This window comes from Stegodyphus dumicola, chromosome 6, assembly GCF_044657685.1.
Source record: "Stegodyphus dumicola isolate Sdum_Otavi_A_Nest chromosome 6, ASM4465768v1".
Classification (NCBI taxonomy): Eukaryota; Metazoa; Arthropoda; class Arachnida; order Araneae; family Eresidae; genus Stegodyphus; species Stegodyphus dumicola.
Window position 1 is genome coordinate 117919335 of NC_140773.1, and position 24543 is coordinate 117943877.

The window sequence follows — 24543 nt, forward strand, 5'->3', positions numbered from 1 at the left end:
TATTGCCAGTAATCAGCGCTCGCTGCCCAGTTGGTATAGATATTCGGAGAGCTTAATACGATACCGAAGGGCCCGGGTTCGATTCTCGGAGAAGGCATGGTCTTCCTTCCAAAGTAGGTAACTGCAGCCGTCTCTTAGGTGCTTCCACAATAAAACGACCACCACATTCGGCCTTAGAAGTGGCCAATGTAGAAAAAAAATAGTGCCCGCTGTTCGAAAAAAAAAAAAAAAAAAGTATTCAGCGCCAAGCTTCTTGTAGAGATCAGAAGTACCAGCATATACCCGTTAAACAATTCCTTTGCGAATATTAAAAACTTTGTATTGAAAGATGAATATCGAAGTAGCTTTAAGTCTACATTTAAAAGGACATTTTAGAAACTGTTCAGTTAAAATGTGTTAAGCTGGCATTAAGGCTACATTTCATTATTAGAGTAATGTGATTGAGATAACTGTTTCAATATTGCTGGTATGTAAATTAATGTTTTTGTTGGTGTAACTTATCTTACACTAACATCAGAACAAGCCCACAAAGGTCATGCTGCCAAAGAGTGGAAGATTGCGGCTGTCGTTGGCAAAAGCCTTTAACACTATACAGGGGACAATACGACCTTTTTCAGATCCGCCTCTAATTTTGACGCAGAGCACCCAGGGGGGGGTCCGAGGGTCTCCCAGACCTTTTACCCTAGCACAAACTTCTTGAGAGGACTTTCGACTCGCCTCATATTTAGAGTGCCGTCATGCCGCACAGATGCTATACTACATCTATAAACATCCATGCTTTCTCCAGGATTCGAGCCCGGATCCTACGACACTCAGCGTCGCTAAACACTATTCCACTTGGCCAGCATGTAAATTAGCTGTGTGAAATCTAAATCACATTATTAGCTGCACAAGCATCTTCCAAAAAATGAAAAATACAAAAATTTAGCTTCAGCTTTGAACCTTTTCAAGAATAAAATAGGAAGGACAACAAAAAATAGCCTGCCTTAGGCAATAATATGGCAAGATAGTTGTTTTTCTGATTGGATATGAACAGGAAAGTAAAATAAATTTGGTATAGTGCTTTAGATATACCATAGGTGGACAGAAATTAAGGATTTACGACCTCTTCCAAAGAACATGGCATCCATATCAACGGCAGATTATTTTTTCTGCCCTCCCTTGTATTTTTCTGATCTAACTATGTCAGAAATTTTTGAGAATATAAATCAGAGTGATAAACTTTAGACACAAAATTCATATTTGAACGTATATTTGAAACAGAAATTGAAAAATCATTTTTACAATGAATGCTCTAATTACTTTAAATGATTTTTTTCTCCTATTATTTGTCATTGATCAAGCGCATAAATTACAAGTATTCTAACTTTAATGTAAAAGAGTTAATGACGTTTTTAAAGTCTAGAATTAACAAGATTATGTAAATTCTTAATTCCCTCTTGAAAATGTTTTATTAATAGCTTATTAATTTCTTTCTCTAATATTCTTTTACTTTATGCAGTATCCTTTATAAAACATACAACAAAACGACTTATTTTATCCGTAAGTTTAGGTTCCAAATAAAATAGGGCAAAAAGTGTATGCCAAATTAACGAACTAGCACCTAATTAGACAAGAAATGTTTGTTCAGAACTTAAATTGTGGTTTTATCTTAATGATTTGTCAAATGAAAATGTCTCCCTAGAGTAATTAAGTAGTTTGTCTTGAATCATTGCTTGTTTCACAAGCCCGATAGACTCTGTATTGTGCTAAGAGATAATTATGAGACTATCAGAAATTACAATCTTTTAGAGTGGCATTATCTCTTGGATCATCATCCTATGATAACTAGTTTATAATCGGGTATCAGTACAGCACCTTTCCTATCATTACTTTGTGTAATTTTACTTGCATCGATGTGTCCAATACGTCCAAATGCAATTTCGGTGAGTTACAATCTGTCTTGTATCTAGCGTTCCTTCATATTACATATTCATTCATGGAAGCAGTATTCTTATTAACTAATGAACACAAAGCTCAACATTTCTTTTTTTTTTTCATTTTAACAGAAACAGACGTCGCAACGAGATAAACATAAATTTTCCTATCGTTTTGGTTTATTCGTTAAAAAAAAATTAGAAAATTTCTATTTTAATTTTACTTTTGGAGAACTTCGTCAGTTTCTTAAAAGAGTTTTATTTGTTTATCAAGTACAGCACAAATCAAGGAAGACCACATCTTCTGATTACTTTTAGTTAAAACCATATCTGAACTTTCAGAAGGTTTAGTTACGGTAAAACGAAGGCTTTCTGTCTAAGGGGAGGTACGCCTTAGTGGAGGAAATTGGTTTGCATCACAGTACGCATGGGAAAAACAACGAAAACGCTCATGCAACCAGCTCGTTCGTTGGGATTTGAATCTTGAACCAAACTACCAGTGTTCAAGCGATTTTACTACTCGGCGGCTGGTGTGTGATTTCATATGGAGAGGAACTCTTTCGAAATAATACCGACTAAATTTTTTTGTGAAACAAAGTGCATATTTAACTTAACATTTTCACCATTTCTCATTATAGTTAGCCAAATGAGTAACATTTCAATGATGATCGCACTTCTCAAATTAATTTTAGTTAAAACATTCCCTGATCTTTCAGAAGGAGAGGATCACTTTCGAAAATACCAACTGAATTTTGTAATGTAACTAAGTATACACTTAACTTAATTTTTTCACAATTTCTCCTTGCAGTTAGCCAAATAAGTACGTAGAATTTCGAAATCTATCTATTTATGATACACGAGAGAACTAATCTAAAATTAAGCTTAATATGAAAGCAAGAACACAGCAGACATTTCTAATTCTGATATTATTATACGCTCTAATTTGTACAATAATAACATATATTCACTCGTCTAATACGAAACACGAGGTCATTGAAGAACAACCAAAATTATTGCCCACTTGAGAACACAGATAAATTGTTATACGAGTGTTTTTGTAATGAACGTAGAAAACGAAGCATTTTTCTGCGGGGAAGGTGGAGATAAAAAGTTCGAATTTGCATATTCAATGTGTCACTTCATAAAGTCTATGAATGGACCTTCTAAGAAGATATTTCATCGCAAGTAAAACAAAACTAGAGAGGATCACAAGTTATGCAGTCAACCAAGCAAATATTTTCCTAGCAAAATCCATGCATTGCGGAAGCAATGACGCATTTCGAGTGTGTGTGGTGGGACTGCTGCATTAAATCAGTTTCATTATCAGGAAGCACGTAGATGATGATTATTCTTGGTGGAGGTTCATGATACTTGGCACTAGAAACTTCTTTTATTAATTACAGAGACGGTCATAAAATTAATAATTATAAATTTTATGAATTAAGTGCACTGCATATCCTACGCATTGTTTACATAATTAATCAAATAAAGATGTAAATTATAAAAAAAAGTGTACTTTGCTTTCATATCGCTGTTTTTTATCCAAAAAAGACTTAATTTGAAAACAAATTAAAGACCTTATACTATGGGTAATCTCTGAGAACTCTTATTTTCCAAAACGTCTGTATGATAAACTACTGTTCTTCAAATAGTAACATTTACAAAGCTCCACATAAGATAAATGTTACTCATCAGGATGAGATATGGCTAAGATATTTAAATATGGCAAAACACACAAAGGATATCTCCCTAAAGAGAGGAATGCTTTCGTTGAGGCCTTGCTAAAGGAAACTGGCTGGTATTCACGTTACACAAGGGAGAAACCACGTAAACAAACCATACAGCCAAACTATTCGTATGGGTTCGAACTTCTAGTATTCAGCGGTCTTGACCACTTATCCAATCGACGGGCGCCGCAAGAGGTGGAAATATTAAGTTACAGGTATTGCTGAAGCAATAACTAAGCATTTTCATATTTATTAGCCCAAGGAAGTTAGCCCAGATGGGCTATTAATTTCGTCATCGCATTTTGTGTTGAATCACTATAAACGGCGTATCACTTTTTCAAATTGTTGCCACCAAATGTTAGAGCATTGGATTATATCTAAAGAAATCATGTAATGAAAAATATGCATAAACGTATGTATGTTTCTCGCATTGTGATAAAACAACTGTACCTAGAGGCATCCAATTTTGAATAACGTAATCTTTCACAAAATATGGGTATTTGTAAAATTCTTTAATTATCGATTTCATATTTTGTAATACTAACGATTTTTGATTAACAAACTCAACGATTTCTAAACGAGCAATGGCAACACTGTACGGGAAAAAAAATCATCTCCAGCACGCGAGACTATGTATCGGGAATTTTAAAGATATGCTCATTTTAAAATTATTTAAAATTATCTTGCGATATTTTTGTCGAATTGAATTTTATGGTTTAAATGCGAAGAACATGGTATTTAATAAATAAAGGTAACACACAAAACGTTAAAAAAAGTCCCTTTGGCCTTAAGGTAAAATCTGAAACTTACAGATTTTTTTAATGTTATTTGTGTATTTAAAGAAATACTAGAGCGTCGTAATATCTATTCCTGTTTCTACTATGAGAAAAGTTCTTTACGATAACTTACTTACCTGTAGGTACCACTGTAAAAATGCACGGTTCTTTCATTATTCCAACTGCATTTTTTGCAAAGCAGTTTAGAACTCCATAATCGAGTCTTGTTCTAGGAATATATCTAGCTACACTTTTCAGAGGTCCGTCATTGTTGTAAGAAAGAATATCTACTGATTCAGAAAGACTGTTGTTGAATGTCCATCGAAATGCTACTTCAGGAGGATCAGCTTCAACCACACAACTGACATTTGCTTCTTCGTGCCTGGCTACTCCATACGTAATTTTCTGTTCTTTAGCGCAAACGGGCGAAACTAAAAAAGAAAAGAAAAAATACATATTTATATAAATGAATAAATACAAAGGTAAAAAAAAGTACTAAACCTAATCCAGTTATGCTCTTACAGAAGCAACAAATGGTACCTGATGATGCAAACTATTTGTATTTATTCAGGTATGTATGTATTAACGCCCCTTGTAGCAATTCGGCGATTTTTTACAGATGAATAATAAAAGTCATTTAAGAAGTACAAGCTGGTTGTTTTCGTGACTTTTTGCAAAAATATGCAAAAAGTATCGATAATTATTGCAAATCGGCAAATATTATCAATGAATCAAAATTTCATATCAGCATGTGAAACATATTTTTTCAATTTAAAATAAAAAAAAAATTAAATTAAGATTATGCCATACATTAAAAAATAAAACACTTATATTAGTCTCAAAATAATTCTGGAATTTTCTGTGCTATTCTACTCCTTGAGTTCCCATCTTCCGAACTATTTGGTCTTCCGATATGTGGTAGTCGTTATTCGTGTGTTTCTGTATGTCTTTGCTTTATCATTTGCTATGCGGTTTAGTAATACCACATCAGCTTCTTGGATCAGGTTCACCCGCATACCTATTAAAGAGTTTTTGTTTTATTCCCAGTTTTGCCTTTGTTCCTTATTTTTTGGACCAGAAGTGTATTTATGGCATCATTCGTTAGTGACTGAGGTTATGTATTAGACCTCATGCATCTAATGTCAATCTAAGCAGTTATTATGATACAGCTATCAGCTTCGTCTTTCTGCATTCCTCACCAGAATCCTAATGAGTTAAGTGTGTATAAGCCGAGAGCTTTTGGATCTTAATGAGAAAGTTTCTATTAAAAATTATCAGTTTTCATGGAGTATTTTTGATGAGATCACGAAAGTGCCCATGCAGCTAGTTTGTTCTCCATGATTTGACCATGGGTTGAAGTACAAGTGTTGAGTCATTTACTCGGCTGCTGTTGAAACCGTGAAATCAAAGATATATGACAATAACACTTAATTTTATCTATAAAATGGCAAAGCCAACTGGTGGGAAAAAATTGCTGTGATACAGGTTATCATAAATTAATGTCACGGGGAGACTTGTGTACTTAATTGATAGAAAAATTTTATTGAGCACGATGGCTACAGGTACCAGCTGTCATATATTTAGGTTTGTGCTAGAGTCGTGGAAAAAGCATAAATGTTTGTAAATCCAGTTGTAGCTAACGGGCACTTGAAAACTAATCAAGTCGAAAGTCACTTCGACAGGTTAGTGACAGTTTGAAGAGGGGTAAGTAACACCAGCATTTTTTTAACTCGACATTCTAAATGAAAAAAGGCTTGGAGCGAGGTGAAACTAGACTCTCGTATATTGGGCTTCCAAAAGCTTGTCCAGTGACAGACACTCTCTGCTGCAAAATACTTATAACAGATTCCGGTTTCGTTTTACTGATAATGACAAAGCACACTCTGGCAATCTGCTTAAGAGGACGGTTACCTTCGTGAAGGACTTTCTAAGGGGAGATGGCTTGGATACGCACTACGCAAGGGGAGAACCAGGGAAACGCCCATGCAGGCAGCCCGTTCGCTTGGAATTGAACCCAAATCGGAACTACCAGTGTTCTGTGATTATCCCTCTTGTGGGCCTGTAACAGATTCTTCTTCGAGCTGAAGTCCTTTACACTTTGCAAGAATGATGAATTTTCAAACAAAAAACACTAAACACTGAAAGAGGTGTTTACCAGATTGAACGAACTCAATGCATAAATTAGATAAAAAATGAATTTATTAGTTTACTCTCATAAATAAAGATATATATCACAAGTGAAGCCAATCACAATTATATATTGCATATTATAAAACACTTATTGATCTAATGCCCCTATTTTAGCAACAAATTTGTAACCGAGTTATGCCATCATAAAATTAAACATTTATTGAATTGAAATAAAACAAATAGAATTATACATTTATTTTGTAATAAACACTTAAGATATCTCATCATAGTGTAAATACTTTTCTCTGTTATGCTTTCTGATGTACAGCAGAAATCAACATGTTTGAGATCAAACGACCTACATCTAGGCTGTATATTTCCACGCACATTTTTACGACTTTGTATATATAGGTCTTACTAATGGACAAACCCAAATGCAAATCCAATTTAGCGCCTATCTGTAAACTGCCTCTGCGACCTCTATTAACGCCATATAATATATTTCATGCAGCAGAATTGCGCGCTGCGTCATTCATGAAGTCGAATAAATCGACTCAGCAGTCCTATCATTAAGCACCACACCCCGGCAGAAGCTCGTGGCCATCATCAACTGGTGGATTGTGGAGGTTAAACCTATCTTGAGTCATCTATCCATCTAGTTACAATAACAGAGGCCTGCACTCGACGGGAGGCGATCTAATCATCTTCGATAATCTCGGAACTCGTTCGGATAAACTGAGGCGCGCCATTAAAGGTTCGATCGGGCCCATAGAATTCCATAGTCGGCAATCAATGAAGCACGATCCAACTAGAGTGCTTATCGGGTGAGGTTGTTGTAGCACAAATATTGGGTTCTTGTGCTCAGTTCGTATATGTCAAGAGACAGGCTATTCATTGCGGAATGGTCGGTTTTGGCAGTTCTCGATAATTATTGGGCATGGGTGAATGGTAATGAGGTTGTAATAATTTTTGGGACTGGGATGAGAAATCAAAGATTTTACGTTAATGTATAGTAGTAATGATTAGAGATAATTGGAAGCAGATTTGGAAATGGAGATGGGTAATTTTCCTTAATGTACCTAATTAATGTTTTTGAATGGGCTGGAATATCTTACAACATATCGATTTTATTTGCGAAAACAGTATTAAATTGAGTGCAAATCGAAAGCTGTATTAGGTTTAGAGCAACGCAAAAGCATAGTGTCTATTTAATAGATTAACTGCTAAAACATTATGCAAAAGGTGTATTTTGTCGATTTACGGGAAGATTATATATTTAGTATGTATCTATTGTTTTGAGTAAAACGACTGCATTCAAAATAAGGCAGGTTGAAATGTTATTCACAGTGAGTTTGCAATTGCTATAAAATGTACTTGCACATCCTTATAAAAACAAAATAGTTCCTTTTAATGAATGGTAAATAAAAAGCATCAGTAATGAAACCTTGAATCTTATACACTAAGAAATAGTGCTTAATTCAAGTTTATTCTACATATCCCTAGGAAAAGAAAAGTAATTCATGAAAAAGAAAGCATTCAAATATAATACATTACATACAGTAAATATATTACAAGTCAAAAAGCTCAAGTTCCAAATCCAATTTAATCTCTAGAGAACTAAGGAGATACTAGCTCCTTTTTAACATATTTTTGTTAAAAAGTTTTTTTAACAAAAATATGTTAAAATGTTGTTTTATCTTCTGATCAAACCGAGATTTTAAAAAGATTTCATACAATAATTGTTATGGCTATTCCTCATCGAATGTGAATTTTAATCAACAATAAATAAATATATTTCAATAAAAATGAAAATTATATTATTTTACAAGAAATAAATGATAGCCTCATATCAAGAAATACTTGATTTTTTTTAGTGAAAATACTTCTTCCCAGTCACACAGTTAAAACAAGCATTTTCCTTTTTCATTGCATCTGTATTACAGTTAAATAAATGCTATTTAAAAATAATCAGTAATCATTAAAATTTTGCTTTTTATTAAAACATATGCTAGAAAATATCCATTAAAATTTATAAATTTATCTTTATCTTTTTCAAATAATCTGTATTATTACTGTAAAATAAAAAAAGGATAAATTAAAAATATAATTTTGCTTTAAAATATAATTAATTAAATTCGCTGGTAAAAATAATGAGGAATACTTTAAAAAATTTAGTAGCAATAGCTATTCATATTCAGAAAATCCAGTGTTTTGACTCATATGCTGAACAGCATTCCTATCGTTCAGAATCTGGCAATAAAATCGTTCACATTCAAGCATTTCAATAAAATATGTGTTTTAGGAATTTAATTAGCTGCGATGGCGCTAGATTTTAGCTTCGAGCGTCCATTTCTGCATTTTTTGCTTTAGGTGTTTTATATGTGTATGTAAAATATAAAGTACGAAAGACAGCCGCTAACAAAATTACTAACTTAATTCGCATTTAGACCTTAAATTCCTTATTTGAATCTGAAGACAACCCCCTTCGTATCTGCTTTGACGTTTGCAGTATTCGCTTTGCGAAATCTCCTGCACAATTATATACAACTAACTACGCATCCTCTTTTACCGGCTAAACTTGCTTGCTAAATAATGTCTCTTCGCTTAGCCGCATTCTTCCAATGTTCTAAAATGTAACTGCATATATAAAATTGTGGGCCGTTTAGCACCACTAGTGTTGTACTAGTTGAGAAAAATTGTGTTTTTAAAGAATTTTTCTTGCTAAAAAGAAGTAGTTTTAACCATCAAGCTAGTTGTACTTTGCGAAAATTCCAGTAATCTTCGTCTTCTCGGACGTAATTAAAAAGTGAACTGGTTTCATCGTTAATTAAGCTGTCATCTAATCAAGGGTGTCATCTAATCATGTTTTCAGGGCATCTAATTAGATATATCAGGGAATAATAGTTTTGTTAGGTATAGCTAGATTTGTGCATGGGTGTGTGATATCTCTCTCTCTTATTATATATAGATATAATTGAAAAAGAAATTGTAAAGCTAACAAGTAATTAGACGTAAGACCTATTTGGTCTCATAAATTTTTTGCGCGTAATGCTGCAAAAAGATATGAAATAATAGTAGTAGGTAGAAACATTGCAGCGATCTTGCTAAAAAGTTACCAGGAGCTGTTGCTCCACGAAATATTTCAACGCTGTATTACTAAAATATGAACTAAGAAGAAATTTTTTGTCTGGAAAAAACTGTAAACACGCGAAAAAAATGCCAAAATTAATGTTGGAAGACATGCTAATGCACGAAAAAATTAATCTGACGGTTGTGATATGTGAAACGTTAACACACATAAAAAATAGATTGACTGAAAAGATATATATATATATATATGAAAAGTTAATACATATAAAAAAATAGAATGGACTGAAAAAATGCCAATACATAAAATGCAAAAATTATAATGAAAACATAAAGTGCAAAAATACACAAATACAATAATTACATAGCGGAAAATGGTAAATTAACCCACTCGTACCCTCAACAGTCTTTTCAAGGGAAAAATGACTGAGTGTCGAACTAGGCTAATTACCATTACGCGTTTCGCCGAAACAGACCATTGAAGCTCTTTTTTAATGCGAATTTTTTTTTTTATAAAAAACATCAATATTCCCGAATAAATCTTTTTTGGAGCTTCACTGCTCTGTACCTTTTCTCGACGCGTCCGCTGAAAACACATTAGGGTGTTAAAAAGTAATTGCAACTCCGAGCAATGTAAAATTAAAATCAAAATTAAATAAATAGCGGTCTGCTATTAGTCAAAAAATTACAACAACGTACAGGCTGGTCCTGTATAGCTTAAAGAAGATAGAACTTTTATGAAGAGAATGGTGCTGTAATCAAATTAATGTGCAATTAAATTTGTAAGAAAACAAACGTCGTAGGGTCTTATTAGGACCAAAAAAACACAGACAAAAGAAACGAAAAAACTGACCTGGGTGGTGCCGTCCTTTGCATCCGAAAAAATTGTAGAAAAGGGTGCAAAACCCCTCCGTGTCCAACCAACTTTCCTTGTCGTCGTGTGACGTAGGTGGGCGAAACAATAAAATCTGCATAGGTCAATGGGCTGAGATTGTAGTTTTGGCGGGAATTCCTGTCCCCCCCCATTTTTATAGAGGGTGTGACAGACGTGAAAAGACACGGAAAGAACTCAAAATGGCGTCAGTCAAGTTGTTAGAAGAACAAAATTGCTACAAATAAGTGAAAATGGCTAATTAAGCTAAAATTACTTATTTTTGGCCAAAAAAGAAAGAGTAAATTGGAAAAAAGTCATTTGTTAATAAAAGTCGTCATTCTTCAAGCTAGAGGGCGGTCAAGCTACTATAAAAAATGAAAAGGCCCGATTTGTTAATAATAGTAGAATTTGGCCTTCTAAGTAATTTAAAACTATTAAATAATAGTATTAAAGTATAGTGCCAAAATCTTTGGAGGAAAGAAAATGTATTTAGGAGAATAATCTGTACATTTATACAATTTTTACATTAGATTATCTGAATCAGCCATCCACTTTATACCGTTCCATTGGGCTTTAAGCATAAAATTTCATTATCCAAAACAAATAATCTAAAAATTGGTAAGGCTAATGCCAGCCTTTTTTAAGGTATTTTTAATTATTTTGTGAGGAATTTGGTTATTTTTCAAAATTGTGACGAAGTAAAGCATTTCTTCTTGTAAGTGTTCTGTAGTATTACATATCTTTTCATTCTAAGTAGCTGTGAAAAAATTGTGTTAATGATGATTCTTTTGGAAATATTAGAATTCCAGTTGGTTAACTTTAGTGTACAAAAAGTGAATTCTCTCCTTTTGTCGTAAACTTTAATAAAATTGTAATCAATAATATTTAGGTCAAGGTATACTACATTATTTTGCACCGTATTTGTATTATTTAGTTTTAAGCAAGTTGGGTAGATATTAGCAGCTTCTATTTTGTTATGGTTGTTAAAGGCTATGATATCATCAATGTAACGATATATGTGTTCGTAAAATTTATGTTCTTCTTTGTTGAGTGAACGGACAAAGGTCAATTCTTTTGTGAAAATGAATAATTCGAACACAGCGCTCGAAAAATTCTTCCCGCCCCCATTGGGATCCCTTGAATTTGTTTGAAGATGCTATTGTTAAAGAGAATAAAATTATTGAAAAGCACGCTCGATAGATAAAGTTGAAATTTTTCGTTATCAATTATTGTCGAAATCTGTGGAATTATATCTGGTAGAGCAAGTAAGCTGGTATAAATTTCTTCAATTTGTAAGGTAGTGTAAAGGTTCTCGAAATCGTAGCATTGTATATGGTCTATTTGAAGTGAATTAATTGTCTTAATCACGAGCTCGTTACTTGGAATCATCCAGTTGCAATGCAGATCCTTAAAATCATAGTTATTAATCAAGTCACGTATTAAACGAAGTTTTTTTGGAAAAAGATAATCTATTTCTTTAAGATAACTTTTGGTACTATTGGCTATGAACCTGAATTTAATAGGAGACTTATGAAAGTTTAGAAAGGCACAGAGATTAGCAAATCTGTTATTATAGTTCCGGGGATGTATCTTGACTCTTTTATGTAGTGCGTTAAATTTATTGATAAGAATTTTGGTGTTGGTAGTAATTTTTTGGTAAGTGTTATTACTATTTAGTTCTTGTGCAGAAGGTCGAAGTAAAACTTTTTTCAAATAACACTAAAATAGTTGCTAGCTTTGTCAATTTTTGTAATGATAAAATTATCTTGGTGTTTTTTGATTATATCATAGAGTCGTTTCTTATTGTGTAAAGAGTTGAAAGAAGGTGTCTTGAAAAGTAAATGTTGAAATTCTTTAATCAGTGCAGCTTTCCATTCAAGAAAAGTAGTAGTAGGTAAATTGGATTTATTACTAACTAAGATGATAAATTTATCAAGATCTTGATTGAATTGTTTGAGGCTTTTCGCATTAAAAAAGAGCTTCAATGGTCTGTTTCGGCGAAACGCGTAATGGTAATTAGCCTAGTTCGACACTCAGTCATTTTTCCCTTGAAAAGCCTGTTGAGGGTACGAGTGGGTTAATTTACTATTTTCCGCTATGTAATTATTGCATTTGTGTATTTTTGCACTTTATGTTTTCATTATAATTTTTGCATTTTATGTATTGGCATTTTTTCAGTTCATCTATTTTTTTATATTTTTTATATGTATTAACTTTTCATATATATATTTTTTTTCCGTCAATCTATTTTTTATGTGTGTTAACTTTTCACATATCACAACGGTCAGATTAATTTTTTCGTGCATTAGCATGTCTTCCAACATTAATTTTGGCATTTTTTTCGCATGTTTACAGTTTTTTTCAGACAAAAAATTTCTTCTTAGTTCATATTTTAGTAATACAGCGTTGAAATATTTCGTGGAGCTACAGCTCCTGGTAACTTTTTAGCAAGATGGCTGCAATGTTTCTACCTACTACTATTATATATATATGCAAGCCTAATTAGAATTATTCGATCAAACGTGATCAAACGGTTTTTTGATATGCAAACCAAGGAGTTACTGTACTTGATGGCGAAACGATCGCTTTGCGCAAAGTGAATATCTGAGTAAATTTAATTTCTGCAATACAAGGTTTAATTTCAGTATGTAAAAATTCGAAACGGTTTGCCGTCGTTCCGCTAACGAATCATCGTATGCTGAGAAGCAGGCAGACAATAATGGAACCAATGAGATGTGCGAACATTCCAAAACAGATATGTTCTACGCTTTGGAAACTATTTCAGAACTTTGGCACCGTTGTAAGGAGGCCGAGACAAGGTATTAGATTTAGTTAAAAATAACAGGTCGAGCAAATATTAATTTAAAAGTCCAACAATCAAAATCAGCGTTTATATTTTCAAATTTTTACAGGACTATTTTCGATGGTTTAGTGAACCATCATCCAACAATGAAAGCATCCAGCTGCCAAAGAGCAAATGAACCGCTCATTTGCTCTTTGGCAGCTGGATAATGGTTCGTTAAAACCATCGAAACTACTGTGAAAATCTGCAAGTATAACACTGATTTTTGTTGTTGGACTTCTAAATTAAGATAGTAAATTATTTAAAACTCTCTCTAAGAACAACTATAACTGGCAAAACTGCCTGTAGGACAAGAACTACTCGGCAGTTACTTGCAGAGCTTACAGACGTCACTAGAATCGTTCTTTCGCGGCAAACTCTGTACAGAAGACTTAGTGGAAACGCCCTTTATACTAAAAAACCAACTACCTTTGTTTACTGTTTTCACAATAAAATAGGAATCACTTTAATTGGTGAAAAAAAAAAAAAAAAAAAAAAACAGAAAAAGGATGAACACCAATCTTGCCTTTACTGATAAGTCCAGGTTAAGTTAAACTTCTGATTGTAAACATGTTTACATCTGTACAGAGTTGGGAATGGAAAATCTTCTTTTGAACATTATAGAACGGGATCATTTCGGTGATACAGGTGTGATGGTATGGAGAGGAATAATGCCTGATGGTCGTACTCCCCTACACATTTTCAATAGTGTATCTGTGACCGGCCAGAGATTTCAGGAGGAGATCTTCCAACCTTATGCAACACTTTTCAGAGGGGCATTCGTATCTTACTTTTACTTAATTAAGATAATACTTTTTCACATCGAGCAAACCTCACCGACGAATTCCTTGAAAGTAAAGTCATTGGAAGAATAACATGGTTCGTAGAATTTACTGTTCGTCACCCGATAGAGAATTTATGGGACTATCCTGGAAAAGATATAGGACTTATGCAATTACCTTGCACGGTCACATCCTCCTTCTAAATGCCCTGAAAACTGCGCTGTTGGAAGATTGGAGCTTATTCCCCACTGCAGTTAAAAACGTTATTGCCAGCACGAAAACACATTCTGATATATGTATACAAGTCAGGAGAAATCATACTCCATATTAAATTCATAAGTTTATATTTTTGTCTGAATTTTTCGTCTTTCCTTTTTTCTTTTGTTTAACTCTTCTTGTAGCATTATTATTACCATTGTCATTTTTCGTGCTAGTATTTTGTATCTTAGTGCTCACAATTTTTTCTTTAGTATTTATGCATTATGATGATATGTATCACTCCGCGCAAACTGGGAATCATAAAATTATAATTCCCAGTTTCTGAGAAATCCATGATTGCATGCATGTAAAGATAGTTTGGGTATATATCTATGGAGTAATTATAGGTAATAGTTTAGAAGCTGTTGAAGCATAATTGACACACGTGTAATATAGCTTACAGTCGTGGCAGATTTAAATATTTATTTTTATATTTCGTTCACTAACATTTATATAAACCAACAAAATAACCTGGCAACGAAAAGCAGTCCTGTTCCAGAGCATTTATATTTTTATATTGCTGCGGTAAAAAGATAGTATCGCGATGTTAGCGAGGCTAAAGAGCAAAATGCAAGTGCGACATATGGAAGTTTGGTTGAACACGGAATTTTTGTTTTGCAGTTTTGACTTTCGATTCTGAATTATCTGCATCATCTAACTTTAAGCAGATCAGGTAAAGGTAACATATCCAAATTAAATTGTGGATTAAGAAACTATTGCAAGTTATAATTTTGATTTACATGTTTTATGCTTTAAGTATCGTGAAACATTCAAATGCAAAACTGCCATATGCTATAGTTTTCCGTTATCTGTTTCCTGCATCATATTTAGTTACAACGGAAACAAAAAATTGATGACTCAAAGCTTATAACAATAATAATATGAAATCAATTAGGAAATTAAAATTATTCTGTACCTTGTACTTTCACACTCTTTTCGAAGGCAAAGTGTTTTATGAAGAAAATAAAACAGGATAGTGTACAGTAATATAATTTTCTATGTAAAGTATGCTTGGACATGCATTTTATTTGCCGAATGTAGCAAATAAATAATTTTCCAAGAGCATCAAAAATAGCTTGCGGTTCAGTAGGATAATTTTGCACAGTGTAGAAAACTGAAATTTATACCATTTATTTAAATATTAAATCTAGCAGAACTGCAATATTTGAAAGGTATAGCATATTTTTAAGCGAGAAACTGCTTACTTTACGCCTAGTAATGAAAGATAAATTCTTACATTTTTATAGTCTATATATGTTTAAGGAAACATGCATATATGTAAGATGAAAATGTAAATTCCCTTACCTGTAAAAAGTTACACAATTATTTTCCCCAAAGGATAGTTTGTATAATGTAAATACAAATTTACGTAGAACAAAAAGTACATTTTCAAATATTTCTTAAGTTACAACCTTACACTTTAGATTCATATCGTATAAGAAACTAACACCTAATAAATTTTATAACCAATGAATTTTAAGTGAAATATTTCAGAAATTTAATTAGCTTTACAAAGCATCATACCATTATTTGAAAGAAAATATGTTCTACGAAAACGCTTTTAGTTGAGTTTGCATGTTGGAATTCTATGTTTAGATCAACAGATCAAATATTGTTGATCTGTTGCTGTATTTTTGTATAACATCTAAGAACGTTTTGTAATGGGTTAACCCTAAGCATGTCTTGTAAAACTGTATATTTGCATGGAAATATATTTACTTTATATATTTTTAAATGATATTTGTAAATATTTCTAAAAAAATATTTTTAACATGAATGCAAAATTGTTTAACATATTTATTGCATAAAAACGTAGCAGGTGTATTTATAGATCATACAAAATAATACTATTATTTCATGTAGCATTTTTATGTTGCATAATTTAATGTTTTTCTCCATTACAAAATATTAAAATTATTTTGCAGTAATGCAAACTGAAAATAGAACTGGCATGTATCATTAGATACATAAATGATTAAAGGAAAAAAAGAGAAAGAAAAAGAATAATTATAATAATGAAAAACTAAATTAATTAAAAAACAGTCGTGGAGAAAATGCTAAAATTTTCCATGTAAGTGCACTTACGAATTTTTTTTTCATTCTTGTGTGTTGCGATTTATTCAGCTTCTTCGACAATAACATCAAATTAACTTAACTCTTTCATTGCATTGTCAAAAACGTAGGGGTTGTCTTTGGCTTAGGTAGTTACCATATGAGTTACTGTACAAATTTGCTGGCTGCATCCCAATTTTGAAGGATCATCCCCTAAGGGTCTTTCTCACCTCTTTCTCTTTCACCAGCCTCCCGAGAAATCTTCGTTTTGACAATACCTTCAGTTCTTCCATGTTATAAAAACAATACACACCACACCTCTTCTTCTTCCACCAGCCTCCCGAGAAATCTTTCGTCTCGACAATATTTTAAGTTCTTTCGTGCTATAAAGACAATACACACATACAAATATCCATACCTTCGCCGGAATTTGAACACCAGCCAAGGCTATGGCAGCAAGCTGCCTTACTGCCATGCACACAGGACAGCTTTCACATCCTTCTGTGCACATTGAAGAGAGGACATGATTAATTTCAAATATTTAATTTTTCCATATACAGCAAATAATTCAAAAGATAATTCCTTTTTAGTCGCTTTTGTTTGGTAGGCAAATATAATATATTTCGTTACCGTATTTTACGATATGATACTTACTTTGATATGCTAATTATTTAAGGAAAAGAAAGCTTTTATTCTCTTGCAAGGGAAAGCATAATATAGAACGTAGTATATCCTAATATACAATAATGAAATATTTTATATCTGACTAGTAAACAAAAACTGCTGAAAAAGGAGTTATATTTGAAATATTTAGAGTGTTGTATAATTAAGCTCCAGATATTAATGTCACCAATTTTCTTTCTCTACGGGCTTGGAAATATAAGAAATTACAAAACCACTTACTTCAAGTTTCCTTTATACATTTCATTATGAAATATTTAAAGAAAGAACTTCATATGATATCAAAATCATATTTAAAGCATCATTAAATAGTTCAGATGACCTATAAATACACCTGATATGTTTTTTTATAGTATGTTAGAAATTTGAATTTAATAAAATATTTCCTGGAAGATATCTACCAAAATCGTACATAAGGATATAAAAAAGTGTCAAACACTTTTTATAAAAATATATATTTCTATAAGACGTTTTAGGCATTCTTTTAGTGTCAGAACGTTATATGTTACGTGAAAATACTATTAACAACTGTATCTGACGTGCTGTTTTATGTTATAAAGCTGCAACATGTAGGCTTTATTTAGAATGTTCTTGTAGAAAAGTTGTACCAGTATTCCTTACATGTTATATGAGAATGCCACAAATACCAATATTTGACGTGCTTTTATACCTTATGGGACTGTAAGATGTAGACATAATAAAAGCATATGTCTTATAAGGTTATTTTTAACGCTTTATTGTATTAGTATGTATTATGTTGCCCGTTTTAGAACTATTATATATAGATATGATATAAAACGTTTTGAATGAGTTTAAAACGTCCGTGAAACACTTGCATTCAGTGCGGATAAGCAGCTCAAAACAAATTTTTCTCCTTTTATATTTTGTGTTAATGCTATCAAATCGAAATTCTAACGCTCAATTAGATCAATGTTTAATAAATGGAATAGAAATAAGTACTTATACAGTTTAATAGGAATAATTAATATGAAATAAAATCTTTAATTGCAGTAAATAAATTTATTACAATTTTTTTAGCTAGAGAATGTGGTGAAAAGAAGACCATAAACAATAAAGAAAGAATTTTTGACTGTAACATTTACAGAATTTCTCAAATTATAAATCCCCCATACGGGGTCAAATGGTTAACAGCTCTAATACCTGCATTCGAACAGAAATTAATGGATTATTTGTGCCGTTGGTTTTCAGTTATTCCGTATGTGTAGCGTAAATATGAGCTAATTTTCCTTAGAAAGTACTTTCCGAAGACATTGTGTACTTTGCTCACTGATGCATTCGTATGTTTTATTATGTTCAAGAATAGCCAAAGGTAACTCAAATTATAGGTGGAATTTTTCTAAATTTAATTTTTTAAGTTCCCAATTTCTACTTGTTATTTTTAATCTTAATTCATCGGAATTTTTTCTTAACTTAAAACCCATTTGGTATTCATATCTATCCTTGTTTTTGGAAGATTCTATACTATTATCTAATCCTTAAACTTATTAAAAACAAAAGCATTATTAGATTATCCTCTCTCTTTATTCTGTTTGGCTTGATTTACATAGTTATGTCTTTTTGCTACTTTCTTTCTCCTGAAAATATGTATTATATTTTCTTTTGTACATTTGAAACATTACAGGTAATATATTACGTTTATATATCTTCGAATTTAAGATTATTTTCTGTACTTTTATCATGAATTGATAAAAAAAGGAAAATCCTATATTTCGCGTTGCAAACTTCTTAAAATTTAGAAATATCAAAGCCGCTTTTAAGGTAATATCACCCATCTTTTAAATTTTCTCATCAACCTGTAACAGATGGTGCCACAGGAGTTTCGCATAACAAACAAAACAAGAATGAAATGCTTAGCTAGCACAGGAATTTGTTTATCGTTACGTAGTAAATTATTAATGCAATTTACTTTAAAATCAGTCAATTCATTGTGAAATCAAATTTTACATATTTAACGGGTATACGTTGATATAATAGTATGTTATATTTTATGAATTGATAAATTCACATTTTATTCTTTCTTTCTTAAATTTTAGAAACTTTAAGCATTAAATTTTGTAAAAGTAAGATATAGTTCCGTACAGTTAATGCAATTTTACCATTAAAAATAGCAAGAAACTAAATATTTTTCTAACCTTTACAGAACCATTCTCTTATTTCTTGATGCAGTCTCGTTAAATATTATTACCTGTAATATCAAATGCATCCCTTCTCAAACAAATTTGCGTCCAACATTCAAGAAACATGAATGCTATGCGCTGAACAAGACTCTCAGAATAAGATGAATCTTTACTATTTACCCTGCGAGGAGTTGCCTATGTAACACGATATCTTATTTTTCTAAATAGGAAAACGTAAGTAAAGCTTTCAATACCATTGACATTACCCACAATATGAAATTCGAAACAACTGACATTCATTCACGAATGTAAGACTAGATTAAAAACCTATATTTAGAGAGCATAGCTGAATTCCGTGCATTATATAGGATATAATTCATTTGAAGCTAAAAGTTTTACATATACTTCATGCACATACCCACAGGTCTAAATTGACATTTTCATACACAGATGATGGCTTTTCTTTTTGCAAATGAAACTGAACAGTGGTAAAATATTCACAATTTCACTTCTGTTTGAATTTTAACCGATGGATATAATCAAAATAAGTATTTTATTAGTTCAAAGATTAATAAGTTTTCGAAGATGAAAGCATGAAAATCCAACCGTGCCTTTGCTGTCATTCGAAGAGCGGAACTTTCAGCTACTGATTATGTGTACTAACTGCCGTGTCATATGGTATTTACTGGAGAATACATGAATTCTATATAACGTTGCTACTGATATCAATCAAAGCTATTTACGGAGGGTTTTAAGATTTTATTTTAAAGTCTTAATGTGTAAAATTTGATTGTATAAAATGGGCATGCATTTTATTGCACCTTGAATCCAACGACCTTTCTTTTATCTTTCAATCGGAATTACATAGTTTATTTTTGCTATATTTACAATTGTATATAGTTTCCTTGAAACATAATCCATAAACGCATTTATACCCATAGGCTGATAGTCTCCGCAAGCTATGCCAAAATCAGAGTCCAATCTAAAATATTTATTAACTGATCTCGTCATTTTCAGTTACAGATTCGCTCTCCCTTCTACAAAGCAGTGTAATTATAGCGAAAACGATTTAGTGAAGTTTGATAAATTAACAACATTTCTCAAAACGTTTGCATTTTAAAGTTCACATCGAATAAAACATTGCTTATTACAGCCTATCATATAATTACGTTTGAAAACTGTAGATATATACTGTGCATAAATATTTGTGCCTATGATTATGCACAATGGAGCTCAAAAACCATTATTCCCTTATTTTTATTAAATACTTAAAACAGAATATGATTTTGCAGGTCAAAATAGAAGTTTATTCTGATGTTAATTTAAGATTTCTGTTGTGAATGCGCATTAAATATTTTTACTTATATATTAAAACTTATCTAATATTAGCATTAAACACAAAAATTAAGTAAAACGGTGATACATAAAATAAAGTAATTTTCGTAAAATTTTGAATAAATTTGATCCAAAATAATGATGGATTAGAATAAAAGAAGTAGGAAGTTGTAAATATATATGATAATGCCGCTCAGTTGTTCCATTCTTTAATTATTCGGCTTCAAAATATGAAACATGTTGAGACAAACCACCACAGCTAAGCCAGTTACTTTCTTTGCAGTACAAAAAACGATGTCTCATAACATTAGTGTTGCTTTGAAAGATGCTCCGAGAGATTCCCTTTGAACCATCTCTCACGAGAGTGGAGAAAATCGCATTGTGAAGAGCAGCTCTTGGCAAAGGTCATCCACTTCGCCCCAGCCTCCGAGCTGCCACTTTTGCCAGCTGCGTTGGTGTGCAACTTCAACAGAGTAACCTCATTCACTGAGAAAGCGCCGCGTTCGGAAGGGTAACAGATAAAAACCAGACAAATGAGTGAACCCAGAGAGCAATGATATTTATTTTTCGCAGTGTATGGAAGCATAAAAGAAACGCTGTCGTGTGTTTCCTGGAAGCATTGGCCTCTTAAATGCCGAAAAAGAAGAGTATGTGCTGGTCTACAAGAAATGCTTCTTTTTGAGGCTGCGTCATTGAAAAGGACCCTCGGGTCTCATCGGAAGTGGCCCCGCTGGGACACATCAAACATTTCGCAAGCCCACATTCCCCGAAAGTGATAATTCTATTGTGTTCTGAAGGGGAGAAAACTTTTTATCCCTTTCGATTCAGCTCTTACTTTATTTTGGTTTTATTTTTTCTTGGGATGAAGAAAGTGATTATCTAACCTTTGGATTTTCAAGAGCTAGAGATGCTACTTTTTCAAAGTGGAAATCTCTGAAGGGTTGGAGCTATGGGAGGAAAACTTCACGCGTTCAAGAAGAGTTATGACAAGTATGAAATATTCGCATGCTCCATTATTTTTTACAATTCTATTTTTCCTCTTTTTTTTTTTTTTTTTTTTTTTTTTTTTTTTTTTTTGTTAAAATAGTGTTTCAAGAGGGTCGTTAATATGAATGAGTCCGTAAGACGAAATATGCATGTAATCTGCAAGCTAAACTAATCTGAGTTAGTTTCAAATAAAGGAAATATTTTTTTTTAATAATCTTTTTTGTAATTTCCATTGATAGATGATCGCAGTATACTGCACATAGACATAAAAAATCTTGAAAAAAAAGACACTTTTTGAGACTGATTACCACCCCCACTATGCAGGATTTTTTTTAACAGTTTCAAACTATGCAAAATAAAGATAACATTTATAATACTAATTCAAAAAACAAACAAAAAATTGTCTTTTCTCGATTATCTTATAACTTACAACTGTAGTTTTCTTAAAAATCAGAGCTGTAATTGAGCATGTTGTTTACCATCATGTAAATATATTTTATCAACGCCAGGCTGGAGAACGCCAAACGCGAAAAATAATGTTAGCGAGTTTACTACGAGAGCGTGAACTTACTCTATCGCAAATTAAACATTGCAAACAGGCGTCTTTCGGGTTTAAAACTTGTAAATGCATATTCGCATAATAATTTATGAGCTCAAGAACAATGGGAAATATTTTGCTTTTATATTCCTTGATTTTGAATTAATTAATAAATTTTTGCTAAAATGTAGGGAGCTAATTCAAAAACTGAAAGGGAGTAGCACAATAATGCTAGATATAGCAGTTAATAGAATCTCAGATTTAAATAGTTAACTAATATAGGTCATTAATTTTAATTAATCTCTTTTAGATAAAGTTTACTGTTAATTTTTCATACAAAATACATTTTAAAAAGGAAGATGAGTAACTGCATGTGTTACCTCTATCAAAATTGCTCAAATAATTACCAGATTACAAAATTATGTCAACTGTTCTAAATAGCAATAGTTTTCTATTCATTTTGAGTATCTGAATGTTTAAGTTTCCTTCTTAATTTTTTATCAATAATTTCTTAATTAATTAATTCCAAAATAAAAAAACAAAAACAAAATCTGAAAGAATTCAGATTTTAAATACGTCCAAAGGGACGTTTTTTTAACGTTTTGTGTGTTACCTTTATTTATTAAATATCATGTTCTTCGCACAAAGTTCAGTTCAATAGCAATGTCGCAAAATAATTTTAAAATGAGCCTATATTTAGAATTTCAGATACAGAAGTTCCGCGCGCTGGAGTTTTTTTCCCCTCGTAGATTGTTGTCATTGCTCGCGTTCAAATCATTGAGTTTGTTACTCAAATATTCGTTTAAGTTTTACAAAATATGAAATCGATAATAAAACAAATTCGAAATTTCAAATTTGGGTTTCCACATGCCCATATTCGCAGTGGGATTACGTCATTCAAAATTAGATGGCTCTATAACCGTTGTTTTATCACAGTGCGAGAAATATATATACATTTATGCAGATTTTTTGTTATTTAATTTCTTTAAACATAATACAGGAGTCTAACATTTGGTGGTAACAGTTTGAACGTGAAACGGACATTTATAGTGATTCAACGCCAAAATCGCAAAACGAAAACAATAGTCCTTTAGGGACAAAGCCCCTTTGGACTAAAAATATTTCTTATTCCTTCTTGCGTTCACAAATCATAATGCAAATATGCATTTACAGCTTTAAAAGCCTGAAAAACACATGTCTGCAATGTTATCGTCCCCGGATGATTTTTATAGGTGAATGATCCTTTTACCACGATATTTTCGACGACGAAGTTTTTAAACTGCGAAGTTTTTGAATCGCATTACTTTCGACGACGATGTTTTGTACTACAATGGTTTTAAAACTGCGATGTTTTCCCACAGGATGTTTTGCACGATAACGTATTTGCCTTGTTTTCTCGGCGTCGTTCTCGTACTCGATGATTTCGCCTGTAACCCTTAGCAAGGTGCCTTCTGTTCGATCTGTTTTTTATGATTAAAGAAGAGAGAATAAATGCGATTTTCCAGTATCAAACGTCTAGTATTGTTCTACGGAAACGTTTTACCGAGGTCTGTGCAGGAGTATACAGTTCACTGTACTAATAAGGGATATACGTCTTCTGACAGTATTAATTACGACTGCAGAAAATGAAGCAGAAAAGCAGGGAAGCTAGTTATAGGACACCTGTTTCGATACAGATGCTACACTATAAGCGTAAATCGTTTCGTTCTTGTAAAGAGATTTTTAAAGTGCATTCAAAGTCACAAGATGTTATTCAAGAATTATATGTTACTTTAAATTTCCATTTTTAATTGAATTCGTGTAATAACTCCACTCTACTTACTATTCATTATAACTTACAATTCTTATTTTTGGGAGACTGGTAATTAGGCTCTGGTTTCGAATTCCGGCAGACGGGCTCGTTGCATGGACCTTTTCATGTTTTTCCACATGTGTAACTTATATAAAAACTAGTTTCCATTAGAACGCCCTCCACGAAGGTATCCTTCCTCTCAGGCCGGTAGTCGTCGAGTGCTTTGGCGTAATCAAAAAACCAAGCTAAACTTCTTTTTTTTTAGGGGGGAACACAAGTACAGTTTTGCAAAGCTTTATTATTTGTTTCCAATTAACCCTGGCCGTAAGTTTATCTTACTATGTGGCGTATATAGAAGTAAAATATAGAAGTAAGTGAATTAATAGAGTTCATTAAAATCGAAACTGAATGCCTAGAAGCAACTATGTTGATTAATAGTTCAAAAGATAATAAATACACAGGGGATAATCCTAAACAAGGTTTCAAAAATTATAAATTATTATGTATCAGTTTGTAAGAAGAGTTTATCTTTTGGATTTCTTTCACAGTTTCTGGCCCCGATCTGTGTGTTAATATTTGCTTTTCTACTTAGTCTGCCCAGGTGTTGTGTAAAGTGTCTTTTAATTTC

At 32.3% G+C, this 24543-nt stretch overlaps 1 protein-coding gene across 1 annotated transcript in view; it reads right to left on the reverse strand.

Moving 5' to 3' along the window:
* Positions 1-24543, reverse strand: part of LOC118190823 (synaptogenesis protein syg-2-like) — a 431621-nt gene that overhangs the window by 202707 nt on the left and 204371 nt on the right. Inside the window, exon 9 of the mRNA XM_085819684.1 lies at positions 4557-4850. Within this exon, the coding sequence (XP_085675810.1) occupies positions 4557-4850 (294 nt within the window). The remainder of the gene's footprint in view (positions 1-4556; positions 4851-24543) is intronic.